Source organism: Lupinus angustifolius, chromosome LG07, assembly GCF_001865875.1.
Source record: "Lupinus angustifolius cultivar Tanjil chromosome LG07, LupAngTanjil_v1.0, whole genome shotgun sequence".
Lineage (NCBI taxonomy): Eukaryota > Viridiplantae > Streptophyta > Magnoliopsida > Fabales > Fabaceae > Lupinus > Lupinus angustifolius.
Genome location: NC_032015.1, coordinates 7,704,539 through 7,722,482, shown reverse-complemented (window position 1 = coordinate 7,722,482; position 17,944 = coordinate 7,704,539). Strand labels below are relative to the sequence as shown.

The window sequence follows — 17,944 nt, the reverse complement described above, 5'->3', positions numbered from 1 at the left end:
TATAATATAATATTCAATACCTCACTTATATTAATATATGATATATATATATATAACTAATGAGTGTTGGTTAAAGTGGTGTTTTATTCTCCTTAAATAATGTTTTAGTTTCGAGTCTTGTAGATAAAAGAAATATTCATTAAAAGAATTAGTCTCACATACCTATATTCTCAGTTCGGATGAGATTGACTCCGATATAAATACCGAAAGAAAAAAAATATATATATATATATATATATATATATTATAACTTCCCATATTATGAACGAAAATACTATTTCTCATAGATATTACAATTGTACTCTAAAATTTGATGTGGGACCTGCAATGCACAAAAAAAAAACAGTTAAAGAGACGTTGAATGCCTGTACCCGACAGTTTACACCAAACAGTAAAGCGGTCCATTGTTTTATAATATTCCTCGAATGCCATTAATCTTTCTCATCAACCTTCTCCAAAATCATATTCCAATTCAAATGTCACATTATATCACACCACAACCTTAACAAACTGAAATCTCTCACATCAAATCACACATTCATATACAAAATGGGATGCAACACTTCAAGATTGGATGGGCTTCCCGTTGTAGCTATGTGCCATGATCGTTGCAAGTACATTGATGAAGCACTTCGACAAAGCTATGTTCTCGCTGATGCACACGTGGCACATTTGAATTCACTTACAACACTTGGCACTGTTCTTCACAGTTTCTTCCTTCAATATAATTGTGATTCTGAGTGTGATAATGATGCTATAGCTATCAATGTTAACTTGGATAAATCTGAGTCTTCAAAACCATCGCCACTTGCTACTTCAACAGTTCACTCTGAATCAGACATTACTTTGCATTCTGATTCAGAAGCTGATGATACAGAACAGTTTTTCAATCCTAGTCGTTATGACACGTCACCTGTTGATAATGTGGCTTTCCGGAATTACCCTCCGCCGTCGCCTCCGCCAGCCTGGGATTTCTTAAATTTATTTGAAAGTTTTGAGAAATACCAAGTTCCATATAGTCCTCCAAACCGCAACATTGAGGAGGAAAAGAAGGAGAAGGAAAAAGAGAAAGGGAATAAAACTGGTGGTGAAGATGGAGAAGGGGAGAAGAATAAGGAGGGGGATTCAGGGGTAAAGAAGTCAATTTCTCAGAAAGAGACAACGTTGGAGGAACATAAAGTGAAGTCAGTGAAAGGTTTGAGTGAGACAATGAAAGAGATTCAGATTCTGTTTGAGACCGCATCCGGTTCAGGCAAACAGGTTTTGGAATTGTTAGATGTTGGCAAACTCCGTTACCATCAAGATATAGCCGTTAATCCAGGTACATACTCAACTCATGAATCAGAATCCTCTCCTATCGGAAAAGGAAGTTGTTATTTTTGCTCTTATTTTTAAGGATAGAAATGTTTTTGTTTATTATTTAGCACCCAATGTTTTTTTATCTTGGAACATTTTAGTATATTTGAGTAATTAATCATATTTAACTGACAAAAATGAGATTCTTGGATTCAGCAGCTTGCAAGATAATGCAAATGTTTACTCCCTCAAAGCCCCTGAGTATGGTTAACTGCATGGAATTCAAATTGGGATCTGGGTACCAAGGAGGAGTTGATGTAGACAATGGCCTCAGATATGGGAATCTTTGCTCTACTCTCAAGAAGCTATGTATGTGGGAGAAGAAGCTCTATGATGAAGTCAAGGTATAAACATTTTCCTCTTTCAATATTTGAAACCGTAATGCTAGCTTAGCTTCATTTCATGAAGAGATGTGAGTGTGGATGAGTATTGAGAAATTGATTATCTCTTATCCTGATGTTAGTTGTGTATATTTTATATCCAGGCTGAAGAGAAATTGCGCATACTTCATGAGAAGAAGTGTAGGCAATTGAGACGTTTGAAGAAAAAGGATGCTGATGCTCATAACGTTGATTCTGTTCAAACTTTCATTGAGATTTTAGGTACAAAAATCAAAATCTCTTTCCAAGTGGTTGACAAGATATCTAACACGATATGTAAGTTGAGGGAAGAGGAGTTATGGCCCCAGATCAATAGCTTCATTTTCAGGTATACTTTCTTGTCATTAAATTCTTGCCTAGTTGTTTGAAACCTCTGTAGTTGGTAGGTGCAGGCCACTATCTTAATTTCTAATAAATAGCAATTGTGTTAGATAATAAAAAATATAGTATAAGAAGATAAATTATTTCATCTAACAAATAAAATAATGATATATGTTATATTTAATCATTTTCTATAAAAATATTTTTAAAACTAAACAAAATAGTAGATGGTCATACTTTTAGGTTATGTTTGAGAATATCATTGACAATTTGGGTAAAGCCCATGGGGCCCGCCCGCCCGCACATTTTGGGTGGGCAAGGCATGAAAATTGTGTCCATCCGTCCTAAAACGTCCGCTCAACATACCCTTTTTGCCTATGGGCATTTCAAATGGGCGAGCAGGGCGGCCCATTGGCATCAATGAACAATAAAATAAGAAATTTGATGGGTCAAGTATGACAAGAGTAATTCATGTTCTCACCACTTGAGTGCATGTAGCAATTTTCTTAAATGCATCAGTAATAAATAATAATGTTATTTTGTTTTTTTTTTGTTATTGAATTTTTCCATTTTTTCTTCTTCTACTTGTTACTAACTATCCATTTATCGAACAGGTTTCATGGAATGTGGAAAGATCTGCTAGAATGCTACAGATGCCAGTATAAGGTAATTGCAGAAGCCAGAAGTTTAGATGCTTCTTCATTCAACATAAAGGTTAATAATTATCATCTTCATGAAGCAATAAAACTAAAATCCGAGTTACAGAAGTGGAACTTAAGCTTCTCAGATTGGATTTACGCCCAAAAGTCTCATGTGAAAGCCTTGAATGGTTGGCTATTAAGATGTCTAATGTATGAACCTGAGGAAATACCCGATGGCGCTTCACCCTTCTCTCCGGAGAAGCTTGACGCACCACCTGTATTCGTGATCTGTACGAAATGGTCGCGGACAATGGATAACCTCTCGGAGAAGGAGGTGATTGAAGCCGCTAATGGGTTCATTGTAAAAGTGAATAAGCTCTTGGAAAAGCATATTGCAGACCTTCAGCAAAATTTAACATTGGACAAGGAATTGGAGAGAAAAGTGAAAATCTTGGAGAGACAAGAGCAAAAGATGCTAAAAGTGGTTAACACTAGACAGAGAAAGATGGAACCAGTTGATACCGATGCTGATGCAGTACATCATGGTCAACTTGTGGATACTGTTTGTTTGCAATCAGGTCTCAAACATATTTTTGCTGCCATGGAGAAGTACACTGCCACCACTGCTAGTGCATATGAAGAACTATGCCAACTTATTGAGAAAAACAGACATGTTTTGGGAGAACAAAACAACATTCATTAGCTTTTTACTATTTAGACTGGATGATTCATTGATTCTTGTAGGATTGAAGTTTCTATACATATATCTTATTCTTCTCAGAACTTATTTTTATGTATATGAATCTCAAGTCTTTTCTTCAAAGAAAATTTACTGATATTATTAACAAATAAATGATGAACTCTGTTAGGATATATTATGCTTCTTTGATAAATAAACCTAAATCATCCATTTAACATCACACAGTCTCGTTAAAGATGTAAAAATGTTAGACTGCATGATTTCTTCATCAGACTTAACATCAGTGTTAGGATAAGAAGTTCAATCACAAGTCATTCATATAAACACTGTTTCCATTTGATAAGCTGGATTAAACACACACCAATAGTAAACAATAAATTATACATACACATCATTATACATTATCTCCTAAAGTTTAACTTAATTCACTTTTCATATAGTACAACCATGACTATGTTGGATAAAGTATTATACCAATACCCTCATGCAACATATAATTCAGCTTGTCCATCAATGAACAGGCTCATGAACTCTTCACCATCCACAGTTTCTTTCTCTATGAGAAGTTGAGCAAGCTTGTGAAGTATGTCAATGTGAGTTGTTATGATCTCCTTTGCCCTAGAATAGGCTGTCTCTACAAGCTCTCTCACCTCTGCATCCACTATATCAGCAGTTGCCATGGAGTAATCTTTTTGTGTTGACATCTGCAATTAAAATTATATGGAACAGTGAAGCATTAGCCGATGTCCAAGAACAACGCTTTCTTGAAAAAATGAACTGCTATATGTCAAATAATGACATGAACGGTATTATGTCAGTGTCACACCCTACCTGTTGGCCCAGGAATGGATTTCCACCAGGTCCGCCAATGGCAACTTGTCCAATCTTTTTACTGAACCCTAATCTTTCGACCATCTGCCGTGCCACCCGTGAAACTTGCATAAAGTCATTTGATGCTCCGGTGGTGACATTTTCCTCCCCAAAAATTACCTCTTCAGCAACCCTTCATTGTCAGAAGAAAGAGAAAAGGAATGTTAGATAAGATGCAAAGTTGAAACTTGAGCATATGTCACACCTATAGGATTATAGTCAGTCCTTAATATACACAATTGCAGTTAATTAAACAACACTTCGTAGTTCTTATGCAGCTTCCTTGGCAGTAGCCAATCTACATCACTCTTGAAATGGTGATGCCAACCTTTAATTAAAACAATTACAATGAGGTGGTATCATTAGGCCGTGCAAATATTAAAATTTAAAAAATAAGGAATTTGGCATTTTTTCCATGGATTGCATGGTCCACTGACCTTCCACCCAGAGCAACTGCCATTTGATTTTCCAAGTAGCTTCTACTGTACAGTCCAGACTCGAGCCTCTCTTCGCTGGGTGCAAAGAATGTAAGGCCACCAGCTTGGCCACGGGGAATAATTGATATCTTGGCTACAGGGTCATATTCAGGCATCAAAGCACCAACTAGTGCGTGGCCAGCCTCTGAATTTAATAAGGAAAAATAGGTCACAGACTCGAATATGACACCAGGCCCGGGAAACATAAGCATGCAACTCGTAAAAAGTACATACCATGATAAGCTACTAATTTCTTCTTCTCATCTGAGACTACAGCATTTTTCTTTTCTGGTCCAGCAATAATCCTTTCAAGGGCATCAGATATCTCATCTTTACTTATTTCCTTGAGGTCACGCCTGGCAGCAAGAATAGCTGCTTCGTTCATCAGATTCTGGAGATCAGCCCCTGTGAACCCTGGGGTTCTTCTGGCAATTTTATCAAAATCAACATCCTTTGCAAGTGCTTTTCCCCTTGAATGCACCTGACAGAGAACATAAGTTATGAATTTAGCTACAGAAATGAGAGCAGCATACTCATTAAACACCAGCCATCAGATATGGATTTAAATTAAGGTGCGTACTATAGCGGTAACAATTATCATAGACTGCACTACAACATTCCAAAACACGACATGTATCTAGTACACCAGGGATAACCTATGACATCTCTGCTTTTTGGTACTCCTGGATGAATTTGGTTGCAGAATGAAGTAGAAACCCCATGAATAAATAGGAAACAATGAACTAAGCATATCGATTGAACTACATTGACACCAACCAAGCTTTCTCCCTCTAGGTGAGGTTGACTACATGGATCAAACAACTTCACAATGTCCTACCTTAAATCATGTTTATAAAGAAACCATTTACATTTAATTTTTCTGAACGGTTTCTCCTATAGTTTTCCTTGGTCTCCCTCTATGCGTACCCCTAGCAATTGTGTAACCCTCAATTTGACCTACTCTCTTCAACCTGGCTTGCACAAGTCTTCTCCAAATAGTCTCAGACTACCTATTACCTAAGGTGAAATTCTACATCTATCTTCAACAATTAGTGCTACCTCAACTTCATCTCTAATGCATTCATTTCTAGTCATACTTTGTCTAAAGTATCTATCGATTTAACTACACATCGTCACAATATTTCCCACGTCTTTGACCCGGGCCACTCTCAGTCTAAACTATGACTCCATGAGACTTCTTTGATCTTCTCTGTGAGTGCGGCTTGCTACCACTTCACATACATTGTCACGATACTAAAACATGTTTTTTGAATATACAGCAACTAAATTCATGATATATAAGCAACAGCATTAACTCCCATTACATAACTTACATAAGGGCCTAGATGCTCACCTGGAGGATCTTAACTCTACCAGCAACATCAGGTCTATCAACAGTAACTTGCCTATCAAACCTTCCAGGCCGTAACAAGGCGGAATCAAGAACATCCGGTCTGTTAGTGGCAGCCAAAACAATCACACCTGAATTACCCGAAAACCCGTCCATCTCAGTCAACAGCTGATTAATAGTCTGTTCCCTCTCATCATTCCCTCCCCCCATACCAGCCCCTCTCTGCCTCCCAACCGCATCAATCTCATCGATAAACACAATGCAAGGCGCTTTCGACTTTGCCTTCTCGAACAAATCCCTCACCCTCGAAGCACCCACCCCGACAAACAGCTCCACAAATTCTGAAGCTGCACAGGAAAAGAACGGCACGCCAGCCTCCCCAGCTACCGCTCTCGCCAAAAGTGTCTTCCCTGTGCCCGGTGGTCCCACCAGAAGGCACCCTTTCGGAATCTTAGCACCCAAGGCAGTATACTTATCAGGATTCTTCAGAAAATCAACCACCTCCTGTAACTCCAGCTTTGCCTGATCAGCACCTGCCACGTCAGCAAATGTAACCCCAGTCTCAGGAACTTCCTGAAACTTCGATTTCGACCTCCCGAAATCCATCGGCCCTCCTAGCCCTCCAGGCCCGCCGGGCCCACCCTGAGACCGACGAAATAACAAGAACAAACCCGCAAAGGCTAAAATCGGGAACAACAAATTCCCAATAAAATTAAACAACCCATTACCGGATTCCCCTTCAGAAACCGATATATCAACGCCATTCATGGCAAGTATATCAATAAGATCAGGATCGTTTGGAACAATAACGTTGGCGCGACGGCCATCAACAGCAGTTAATTGAAGGACAGAACCGTCTTTACTGAACTTAACCCTCTCAACTTTACCCTTCTTAACAGCATTCAAGAACTCACTATAACGCCATTGAGACCCATCAGGTATATCAGGAGTATTTTGGGTTTCGGGTTTTGGTGCAGTAAGGAGAAGGTTTTCGGAAAAAGATGAAGAATTGTTAGTATTTGAAGGATTGGGTTGTTGGGCTTCAATTACAATAGTGGGTGGGGTATTAGGGTTATCTAAAGCAAAAGCTTGAGGAGTAAGAGAAGAAAAGATTAAAGCAGATAAAGCAGCTTGAGAAGTTAATGATTTTTGTTTTTGTGAATTGGAATTTGGTTTGTGTTTTTGAAAGTTTAGAAATCTTGTTTTGAAGAGAAATGATGGTGATTTGGTTATTTTAGGGGTTGGGGGAGATAGAAGGATATTGGTTCCTATAAACTGTGTAGAAAGAAAGGTGTGGGAAGTGAAAGCCATGAGATATTGCTGCTATGAGGAATGAAGAATGAGGAAGGTTATGGGTTATGGTTTATGGTTACTATAAAATAACCCTATCTTTATCTATCTACTACACTGTGAAACGGTGAAGTGAAGAATGTGATAATGGGTGATATTTGTGTCACATTCGGTGTGTAGGGGGAAATTATTTGGGGTTTGATTTGGTTAAGGGAAAGAAGAAGCAATTGGATTGAACCTCTACCATTATCTTTGGTTGTGCTATTGTTTGGTACACGTGGCCTAACTATATCCCTTTGTTTTTTTTTATCAACCGCTACTGAAAAATAACTAGTAGGAAACTCCTGCATTGGCACAGGTGAAAATGTGTGTTGCATAAATTTAATTAAAGAGTGACAACTTAAGTTGTTAATGAAAATGATACTGATGATTATTTACAATCATAGCATATGATACAATTATAGGGAAATGTTTTCGAATAAGCATGAAAGGCCATGAAGATTGGGATGGTGACATTGATAATCTAGGAATGTAAGTGATATTCCCAATGTTTTTTCCAGACATTATTTTTGCCTCAAGTACATGATTAGCCATCTTCGTAACTACTAACCTTGTATCGTTACGTAACCCTTCTGATTGATCTAAATTCCTTAACAACATAATCGGGGTTCCTACTTTTAGCTTGATCTTATGATTTGGAAGACCTGATGTTGAAAGTGAATTTAGAAATTCATGAGTTAATATGTTGAATGTTTCATTATCATTAGCATCAGACATATCAACTTCATCTGAACTCAAATATTCTTTTTCATCGCCTGTAAGTATACATTAGAATAGTTATTACTATAAATATAGTAAATGTAATACATATAACATAAAAATTAAAATATCATAAAGATTAGTTAATTCCTATACATGACATACCTTTTAATTAACTTTGAAATATCTTTGAACTAGAATGCAATAGTTATAAATATGATATGTTAATAGTTCACCACCTAGGAAGGAAATAAAGTTTTTAGGTATTTTCCTTAAAAATATTTAGTATTATCCTAACTTATTTATGACTTAAGTATCACATTAAGTTTGTTATTCTATTTGATGTAAAAAATTTAACATTTGTGTCCCTTTAAGGATCGACGTGTATAGTGATTTTTACTCTATCAACGTTGATCTGATGGTAATCATTTCTCTTTGACGGCTTCACTCACCTATGAGTATTCGATAATATATTTTAATTGAGATAGTCATTTATATTATACAACTCTCAATAAAAAGATAAACCTTAGGAGAGCACTAAATTGAGGATTTTGAGAAACTAACAAAATATCTAAGAAATAACTAGAACAAAATTTCATTAATTTCTAAGCAAATCAAATGCTACCTTAGTAGCATATGTATTACATGATACATGGGTCTAATACTCTAAGCCTACTTAATTAAAAGCAATACAGTGAAACCCAAGTCACTGGTTGAATCAAAAAATATCTCGTATTAGGTTTAAACGATTAAATCGTCTAATTTGACCAGATGATTTTATACATAATTAATAATGTTTATATATGAATATATTATTATATAAATTAAAATTTATATAAAATTAATAATTATGTATAATTATATTGAAGTAACATATCTTCATTTTTTTAGACTAAAGTAAAACAAAATATTAAAGTAGTGTTCCATTATTTTAATTTTTAAGTGAACCGTCCGATTTACTTTCCGGGTTCATCCAGTTTAACTGGGTTAGACACGGTCAGACTATAATTTCTCCGGTTCAAAATGGTCAAACTATCATTCAGTTACAACTACAAATCAGAGTCATTTTCAAGTCCGGTCAACGGTCAAACCGGCCTGACCATCCAATCCAATCCAATTCTCACAACACCGGTTAAAAGCATAAAATCTTAAACATTAAAATTGATTATAGCACTTCACTATTTATAAAATATCATCTTCGAATTTAATAGGAAGTTGAATATTTCTCGTGGGCTTAAGTATAGTACTGGGCACAAGTGGCCCAACATTATCCTAACTTATTTTATATAAATCAAGAAAAAAATTCATTTTTGTTTTCTGAAATAAAATTATTACTTCTTCCTTATTATATCCTTATCAATTATACTCTTTATTATTTATTCTAGTATTATTTTTCTTTATAATAATGATACTGATATCTTACTATAATAATGATACTGATATCGTAAGATAGTATCTATATTTATATATTATGGTTTTTATTATTATTTTAAGATTTTAAGATTATATAAGATATACGTGATTATTATTTTATAATAAATTACACTTATTTGACTATGGATCATAAATTATCATATAAAATATTATATTATTCATGTAATAATTATTCATGCATATTGATTATTACTAAATATATAAATATCTAAATATCTAATTAAAATTAAAAATTCGTTAGATATCCATAAATATCCACTACTCGTATGGACATGAATACTTACAAATATTGTAGGTTTAGAAATAAAAATCACTATCCAACTTCCCATAGTTGCAATCCCTACTCTTGAAAGTTTAAACCTTCCTAAAGCAACCGAATTCTATCATCCATTTAAATCCAGCTGCAAAATTTTAAACCCTTTTTTTACTACCAACTTTATCACAATAGTTAATCTTTTTATGGTGTGTGATTGTCTTTCTCAACAAATGTTGCTTATTGAAATTGAACCTTTACTAACGTCTTGTTCCTTTATTCATCCTATGGATCTATCAAGCTTTACACTCAGGAATAGACCCTTATGCTTTATTTCGGAGTGTGGTTTTGGAGAGAAAGAGAAGAGAATTGATGACTTTGGAAATTCTTCCCCTTGTTTGGGAGTTGGATCAAGGAGAGAGAAAAGCTTTGGAGGGTTCTCCGGGCCTCTATGTGTCTATTTTTAAAGTTCCATCAATTTAGGGTTTTTTGGACAAAAAATGTCAAAATTGTCAAATATGTTTAATAATAATATATAATTACATATTATTGTATATTTCTCATTGTTAATTACATTTTTAAGGAAAAATAAAAAATATTCTTACATTATTAGTAGTTTATCATTCTTCATCTAGATCTCATACTCCCAAATAAGAGAGAGTACTTCCTTCCTTTTCCTGACCTTTCCTCCCCTTCTTAATCCTTTGATTTCTCTCCTTCCTTTTCCCTTCTAACTTCCAAATAAAGCCTTAAGTTTTTGTCATCCTAGTCTCTCCTTCAAGATTCCTTTGTTCCTCATTTCCCAAAAATAATAAATAAGAGGTGTGTTATAGTTGCAAACAGAGACAAATTTCTATATCATGACTCCAAATGTATCTGATTTTGCACTCGTTCCAACAATACATTCTACTGGGAAAACTATGAACTTTCAACCAAATTGTTGTCGTTTTGAGCAATTCCTATGTTTATGAGCGTTCAAAGAATATATGTTGGCTACTTGCAACTTGTTGCTTGTCTTTAAGATATTTTTAATTTTAATTTTTGGGATTTTTGCAGTTCATTGACGCATTTGTCAGAACAACAACAAACTTGCTTGGTGTTGGTGATAACAATTTAGAAAAAAGTGATTTTATTTTGTTTCCCACGCAGGACAATGGAGTGCAAGGTAAACGTGGGTACTACCGGCCATGAGCACTTTTACGAAAAGTAATGTTGCTTCTAGTCAAGTCAATATTCACAAGTAACAAATATCTTAAAGAACCTAAATCATATGAGCTAAAATTATTCTATCTTCTATTCATAACCCATCAAATATTACTACATGTAATAGTGTTAAATTAAAACTTAATTTAATATTTATTTGATATATATTTATCAAAGTCCTATAATAGTAACGAGTTAAGCATAAGAAAAAATATAAATTCCTCAATTAAAACACATAACCCCATATGTATATCACATGTCTGATTTTTTATATTATGTGTTAATTCAATTAAAAAGTATCAATTAATTAGGAGAAATCATAAAAATAAAAAAATATCTTTTTTATATTACTTGTAAATATAATTGACCTCGAACATGTAGACATAATAATTTTTTTGTTGAGAATATCTAGTATGAGTTATATTACAAAAATTACTTTCGTCAATACTTATGGTTGATTAATAGAGAAATTTTACTCAACAGTATTAATGGAATAATTGTCACGTGATTAAGTTGGTAAAAACTGAATGGATGAGTTTAAGGGCAATCCCCACATTCCCAACAGAGCATAATATTTTAAAGACCGAGCAAGAGTGAAGTGAGAAATATAAATAAAGGGAAACTCATTGCAGTGTAAAGTATCACTCACCAACAATGGATCAAAAAATAGACCCAAGGAGTGGATTCTGCAGCTCCAATTCAATCTACTACAGTAAGCGAAAACCACTCCCACTTATTCAAAATCCATTCTTAGACATAACCACCTTCATCTCCTCCCACACCCACAACGGCAACGCTGCTTTTATCGACTCCGCCACCGGCCACCAATTCACCTACCACCAACTCTGGCTCGCCGTCGACGCCGTTTCCTCATCCCTCTCCTCCATCGGTATCCGTAAAGGTGATGTTGTCTTCATCCTCTCCCCTAACTCCATCTACTTCCCCGTCGTCGCTCTCTCCGTCATGTCCCTCGGCGCCATCATCACCACCACCAATCCCCTCAACACCGCTAACGAAATCGCCAAACAGATCAATGATTCTAAGCCTGTTATTGCGTTCACGACCTTTCAACTCGTTCCGAAAATAACCGCTTCTTCACCGAATCTCCCTATCATACTCATGGACGAAGAAGAAGAAGAAGGAAAACCGCAACAACAGAGTAAAACAGTTTCAACGCTTCTAAACATGATTAGGAGAGAACCTTCGGTTAACCGAGTCAAGGAGCGAGTCAACCAGGACGATACTGCAACGCTGTTATACTCATCTGGCACAACTGGACCAAGCAAAGGTGTGCTTTCATCACACAAAAACTTGATCTCGATGGTGCAAATCGTTCATAGAAGATTCGACGCCGTGGATCCACAAACCTTCATTTGTACGGTGCCGATGTTTCACGTATACGGTTTAGCAGTATTTGCAACTAGTCTTCTAGCAATAGGTTCAACGGTTGTAGTGCTATCGAAATTCGAGATGCATGATCTTCTGTTCTCGATTCAGAAGTTTCGCGCTACTTATCTTCCTCTGGTGCCGCCGATTCTGATTGCGATGATGAACAACGCGGATGCGATTAACAGGAAGTACGATTTGAGTTCATTGCATACGGTGCTGTCGGGTGGTGCACCACTGAGTAAGGAAGTGACAGAAGGGTTTGTGGAGAAGTATCCTAAGGTGACGATTTTGCAAGGGTATGGGTTGACGGAATCTGCTAGTATTGGGAGTTCTACGGATTCGTTGGAAGAGAGTAGAAGGTACGGTACGGCGGGGCTGTTGTCGCCATCGATGGAGGGAAAGATTGTTGACACGGAGTCTGGGGAGGCGCTGCCGGTTAACCGAACCGGTGAACTTTGGCTTAGGGGTCCATTCATCATGAAAGGTAAGTCAAAATACTAAAGTGGTCTTTTTCTTAATGAATGGTTAGTCAAAAGCATAATTTTGGTCTTCATTTACGGCTTATTTTCGTTTTGTTTAATCGTCTGTTGATTAAAATAATATTTCCCTCCACGTTTTTTAAGTTTTTTCCAATTGTTGGTCAGTTTTGTAATGACAAATTTTTTCCTTTTCCATTTTTGGATTTATTGGCTACTTCCTCTAAGATTAAATGAAAAAAATCTATTACATATTTTAATCATTTATTTTAGGAAAATAATAGTTTGAATTAATAAATATATCTAAATAATTTTTTTAAAATAGATAGCTAATATGTGAATAATGTTTTTTCATTTAATATTTTTTAAAATAGATAGCTAATAATGTTTTTTCATTTACTATTAAAATATGTGTATCCTTTTTGAATAAAAATATTATTCCTTATTTTTATGACTTTTGTTTTTAATAAAATATTATTTTTAGATGGTATGAAACAGAGATGAGAATATAGGAAGAGAAACACGTGATTTCGTTTAGGGATAGTTTTTGTGTGCAAATTGTTCCAGATGATTTAAGTAAATTACACTGTATTATATATTCAATGTTTTTGGGTCGGTGTGCTTTATACTAAATTAAAATTAGAAAAAAAGATATATGTGTCATACATTAATAATATATAAGTTTAACTTATTTTCTCTAACCAGTAAAAATGTGACATGTGTGCTATTTTGTTTCTTTTTTAAAATATTTTTATAAAAAATGATGAAACGAAACATGACACATGTCATGATTTCACTGGGAGAAGATAACTTATCTCCTTATACCAAGAGATACTCTCTTCTCTTATCTTTAATTATCATTAACTTAAAAAATATATAATATAAATGAGAGATAAATAATATTCTAAAAGTCTTTAGCCGTACATGAATATTACACTTAACTGAGTGAGTATTACTGTCAGATTGTTCTCAAAAGGCTTCTTCCTCCCTTGAAAAAAAAACTTAACGTCCTTATTCGTGATTTAAATAGATTAATTCATGTACCTAAAAATCATATTAGTCATTCTTCATTAGTACAAATATCAGAAAGCAGATTTTGCTGTATCTGATTCTGATTATATCATATTTCCATTTATGTTATGTAAGGGGGTTTCTCTCACCGAAAATGTTCATACCTTCCTCAATCCTCACATGTATTTTTCTCATAATTTCCCTTTTCATCTATCCTATTTTTTTATTTACAAAATTCCTGGTTCTGTTGCAAGTTTAGTAGAGTTCTTGTATACGAAAATATGTCATGGTAAAAGACTGTCTAAGATATTCATAACCAAATAAATAAATTAGATTAAATCGTATTTTGGTATTATTCTATCATTTCTATGCATGTCTTTCATAGTGGTTCCTTTAATATTGCATACACCTCGAGGTTTAACATTAAATGCATGGTGATGGCAGGTTATTTCGGTAACCAGGAAGCAACTGCATCAACCATTGATTCAGAGGGATGGTTAAGAACAGGGGATGTTTGCTACATTGATAATGATGGATTCTTATTTATTGTCGATAGGTTGAAGGAGCTGATTAAATACAAGGGATATCAGGTATCCAGTTTCTGAACTCTTGGTTCTAGCTAATTAATACATTATTATAAGGGATATGAGATGCATTTTCTATTTAACAACTGAGACAGATTTCTGACTGCAATTCATACACACAGGGTTGAATATTGTTAATATAGATTATCTGTTGATCTTGTTTCTTTGATATTTTAGGTCCCTCCAGCAGAACTCGAAGCCTTGTTGCTGACCCATCCTGCTATTTCAGATGCTGCTGTTATACCGTGAGACTTCAATACATCAGAAACTTTAGAAGACAAATAAATAAAGTTGTGATTTCTGGGAATAGTAACATTCCTGACTCTTGAGGTCTTCTCATGTCTTGTATATCAGGTACCCAGATAATGAAGCTGGACAGGTTCCAATGGGATATATAGTGAGGAACACCGGAAGTAGCTTATCAGAAAAAGAAGTTATGGATTTTGTAGCAAAACAGGTTAGTTTGGACTTTGAAGTATCAATCATAATATGGCCACTTCTTTTGTTTTTGGTTTTTTAGTCTCCATTCCTATGTTTTAGCACATATTTCAATGATATGTGTTAGGGGTGAGCATGAGTACAATAAGGCTTATTTCTTATCCAATCTTAAATGTTGGTTTTGTTATATTTTTGAACTGAGCTTGGTCTTAGACTCGAAGGCTAACCTGACCTAAATTTTAATGAAATCAGCTTTTGATTCCGAACCTGACTATAGACATCATTAAATTATTCTCTATTATTTATTATCCTGAATATGTAATTTGACATATGAAATAATATATAAGTAGATATTTTGTTAATCATTTATATATATATATATATACAAATGATGAAAAATTAAAAAATTAATGACACTTTAGATAAAAAAGGTGTCATTACTCTGTACACACTTAAATCTATACATAGGAACATACGCATGGGTGACAATGAGCTAGGCCGGGCCAGGTTGAACCATGTTTGTCCCTTACCCAACCTTAAATATTGACATGATTTAATTTTTAAACCATGAACCCAACCATATTCGAGTCCGATCTTAACCGGGTCAAACCGGTCAACGAAGAAGGTTAGATATTGCTCATTCTTAATACGTGTACTCTAATTAATGTATAAAAACTTTTGGTTTGTGGTGATACTTTTTATGTTATTATCTTAACATGTTTTGGGTTATATACAGGTGGCTCCTTACAAAAGAATTCGAAGAGTGGCATTTATATCTTCAGTACCCAAAAATGCATCTGGTAAAATTCTTAGGAAGGATCTCATCAAGCTTGCAACGTCTAAACTCTGAAAGAGATTTTAAGTTTCTTTATATGAGGTTTCTACTGGAGAGATGGTGAATCCTGAACACCCTTTTGCTGCAATTTTATGGGTTGTTTATTTTATGTTAAAATCATATTGAACACGGTTTAAGTCTGTTCTTTGTTCAATACTCTCTAGAGGAGCCTGACCCTTAATACACTTACAGAGAATAAAGGTCATAATTGTGTCATTCGATTTGAATGGAGATGTGTAATGCTCTATTCACAATTTTCATTCATCATACTGCATTGTGCTTAAATTTATATTTCAATCGTTTAAATATAATTTTTGGAACAATCTTCCTCTACCAAAGGGTCAAAAACTTGAACTAATAACTTGATTTAGGTATCTCTACACATGGACAGCAAAAGAAAAACGTCAAATATATAACTCTGCAACTAGACTTGAGCACTACTGAGTTATCCTCCCTCCAAGAATAATCTTTATCAACTACTTGGATAAGGTAGTGATGATGTTAAAAAACATAAATTATATACTTTAACCAACTATCTAAAGGCAGAATCAGGAGTGACACTCGAACAATGAGATAGAAGCCAGACCAGTGTAAATAGTTAATTGTAACCAAAACCTGAACATATATATAATATCTCATATCCTGTATAGTACGTCCGTGTAAATGTAAATATGTTGTTGTTGTCGGCCCGACACAAGAATAACTCAGGTTAGAAGATTCCTTCATCCAAAACCTAAATAAATTAAAATTATAAAATATGTTGGACTAGCAAGTCAATAAAAGTATCATGCAAAACTTAATCGATTAATGTTAAAGGGGCATTTGCTTGAAGGAATAAAATTTAAGTATCGGAGATAGACATTTATGGGAATATGATTACGAGGAATGTTATAGTTAAGATTATTAGAACATGTGTTTGTTTAACTTTAAATATTTTTGGGAATTTTTTTAAAATTTCCGAGTAATTTTGTTTAATATACGTTAGCTTCATACCTCTCTAATTTTTCAATCTTTTTTTATTTGTTTAATATACTTTAGTTTCAGTTTCATAACTAGGAATGACACAAATTAGGGTTGGGTTTATATTTATCTAATCCTGAATCCGAATTCAACGGAGTTAAAAATAATACTGTCATCCTCGAACCCGTTGGATTTTGGGTAAATCAAATATGACATGAAACCCGAAAATAATATGTCTTTATGATTGAATCCATAGCTGATATTCTATTTGGAAAGAGAACCAGAGTACATTTTCAACCATTAAAGAAGTAAGTACACAAAATAGTTAATAACACCTATAGCACAAAATACTTAAAATAGTTACAGATGTACGAACTAAAGCACATTTTGGACCATTAAAAAGATTTTGAACTATTTCCAAGTCAATGACACCATATAGATGTTAACTACAATAATAATTAAAATGTGAACTCTAAACCATTATAAATAGTTACACAATGATTATACAATAATATTCATACATATGATTACATATGCTTAAAAACGTAGTCTTTGAGACTTGAAAGATCTCAAGTACTAGATGCTTAAATTCTTAAAAAGAGAAGGGGATATGTTAGTTTTAGGTGGTGGTTTTATGTGTTTGCTTGTTTCCATGTGCTAATTTATTCAATATTGGGTTTGAAAAATATAAACTTTCCATGTCTTTCCTATGTACAAAAACTAAACCAGATGACAAAAAACTCGCCTTGTTTGGCCAACAGATAGATGAAGACGAAGATGGAAGATAAATGCGAAGACAACAAGAGAATAACAGAGATGACAAGTGAGAAGTGCTGGAGAGAAAGAGACGAAGAAGAAGTAACTAGCAAAGTAGTAAACCCTAAGTTTTCTTTACACAATGAAGGTTCTATTTCAAACTTAGTGTTTCTAATTTAGGTTGGGATGGGCCCAACATCATTTCTAAGGGTTCGAGGTAGGGTAACAAGTGTACCAAACCCGAACCCGAAATTTGATATCGGGTAAAACCCGAACCCAATCGCAACAAATTTTTCATGTTAAATTCGGGTTAGGTTCGTGCGGATACCACAGATTCGGTTTTCATTATACATGGCAAAACGGGCATTGCCGGCAGGCGCGTCCGCATAGCCCACATTTCTTTATGGGCAGGGCATACAATTTTTGTTCATTTGCCCGCTAAGTTCACGGACATTTCCGTT

General features: G+C 34.6%; 3 protein-coding genes across 4 annotated transcripts; 2 read left to right on the top strand and 1 right to left on the bottom strand.

The window, feature by feature from the left end:
• Nucleotides 429-3,838, top strand: LOC109352133. Of its 2 annotated transcripts, none has more exons than XM_019593959.1 (4): nt 429-1,321; nt 1,516-1,700; nt 1,841-2,064; nt 2,672-3,838. In XM_019593959.1, exons 1-4 carry the CDS (start codon nt 550-552, stop codon nt 3,399-3,401), a joined length of 1,911 nt encoding a protein of 636 aa, XP_019449504.1. In that variant the 5' UTR covers nt 429-549; the 3' UTR covers nt 3,402-3,838. The 2 variants fall into 2 exon arrangements, with proteins under 2 accessions (XP_019449504.1, XP_019449503.1); XM_019593958.1 differs by having other exon boundaries at nt 431-1,321; nt 1,513-1,700.
• LOC109352132 (ATP-dependent zinc metalloprotease FTSH, chloroplastic) lies at nt 3,701-7,560 on the bottom strand. Its single transcript, XM_019593957.1, has 5 exons — nt 6,099-7,560; nt 4,979-5,225; nt 4,706-4,889; nt 4,230-4,401; nt 3,701-4,102 (listed from the first exon to the last, which is right to left on the bottom strand). Exons 1-5 carry the CDS (start codon nt 7,404-7,406, stop codon nt 3,881-3,883), a joined length of 2,133 nt encoding a protein of 710 aa, XP_019449502.1. The 5' UTR covers nt 7,407-7,560; the 3' UTR covers nt 3,701-3,880.
• LOC109352131 (4-coumarate--CoA ligase-like 5) lies at nt 11,616-16,031 on the top strand. The gene is made up of 5 exons (XM_019593956.1): nt 11,616-12,907; nt 14,355-14,500; nt 14,672-14,739; nt 14,849-14,951; nt 15,669-16,031. The coding sequence occupies exons 1-5, from the start codon at nt 11,689-11,691 to the stop codon at nt 15,780-15,782; spliced, it is 1,650 nt and encodes a 549-aa protein (XP_019449501.1). The 5' UTR covers nt 11,616-11,688; the 3' UTR covers nt 15,783-16,031.

Coding starts and splice junctions, on each gene's coding strand:
- LOC109352133 (XM_019593958.1), top strand. CDS start 550: ATGGGATGCAACACTTCAAGATTGGATGGGCTTCCCGTTGTAGCTATG. Junction 1,322..1,512: donor AGATATAGCCGTTAATCCAG/GTACATACTCAA, acceptor TCTTGGATTCAG/CAGCTTGCAAGATAATGCAA. Junction 2,065..2,671: donor ATCAATAGCTTCATTTTCAG/GTATACTTTCTT, acceptor TTTATCGAACAG/GTTTCATGGAATGTGGAAAG.
- LOC109352132 (XM_019593957.1), bottom strand. CDS start 7,406: ATGGCTTTCACTTCCCACACCTTTCTTTCTACACAGTTTATAGGAACC. Junction 5,226..6,098: donor GTAGAGTTAAGATCCTCCAG/GTGAGCATCTAG, acceptor GTTCTCTGTCAG/GTGCATTCAAGGGGAAAAGC. Junction 4,890..4,978: donor GAAATTAGTAGCTTATCATG/GTATGTACTTTT, acceptor TATTAAATTCAG/AGGCTGGCCACGCACTAGTT.
- LOC109352131 (XM_019593956.1), top strand. CDS start 11,689: ATGGATCAAAAAATAGACCCAAGGAGTGGATTCTGCAGCTCCAATTCA. Junction 14,501..14,671: donor TTAAATACAAGGGATATCAG/GTATCCAGTTTC, acceptor TTGATATTTTAG/GTCCCTCCAGCAGAACTCGA. Junction 14,952..15,668: donor TGGATTTTGTAGCAAAACAG/GTTAGTTTGGAC, acceptor GGTTATATACAG/GTGGCTCCTTACAAAAGAAT.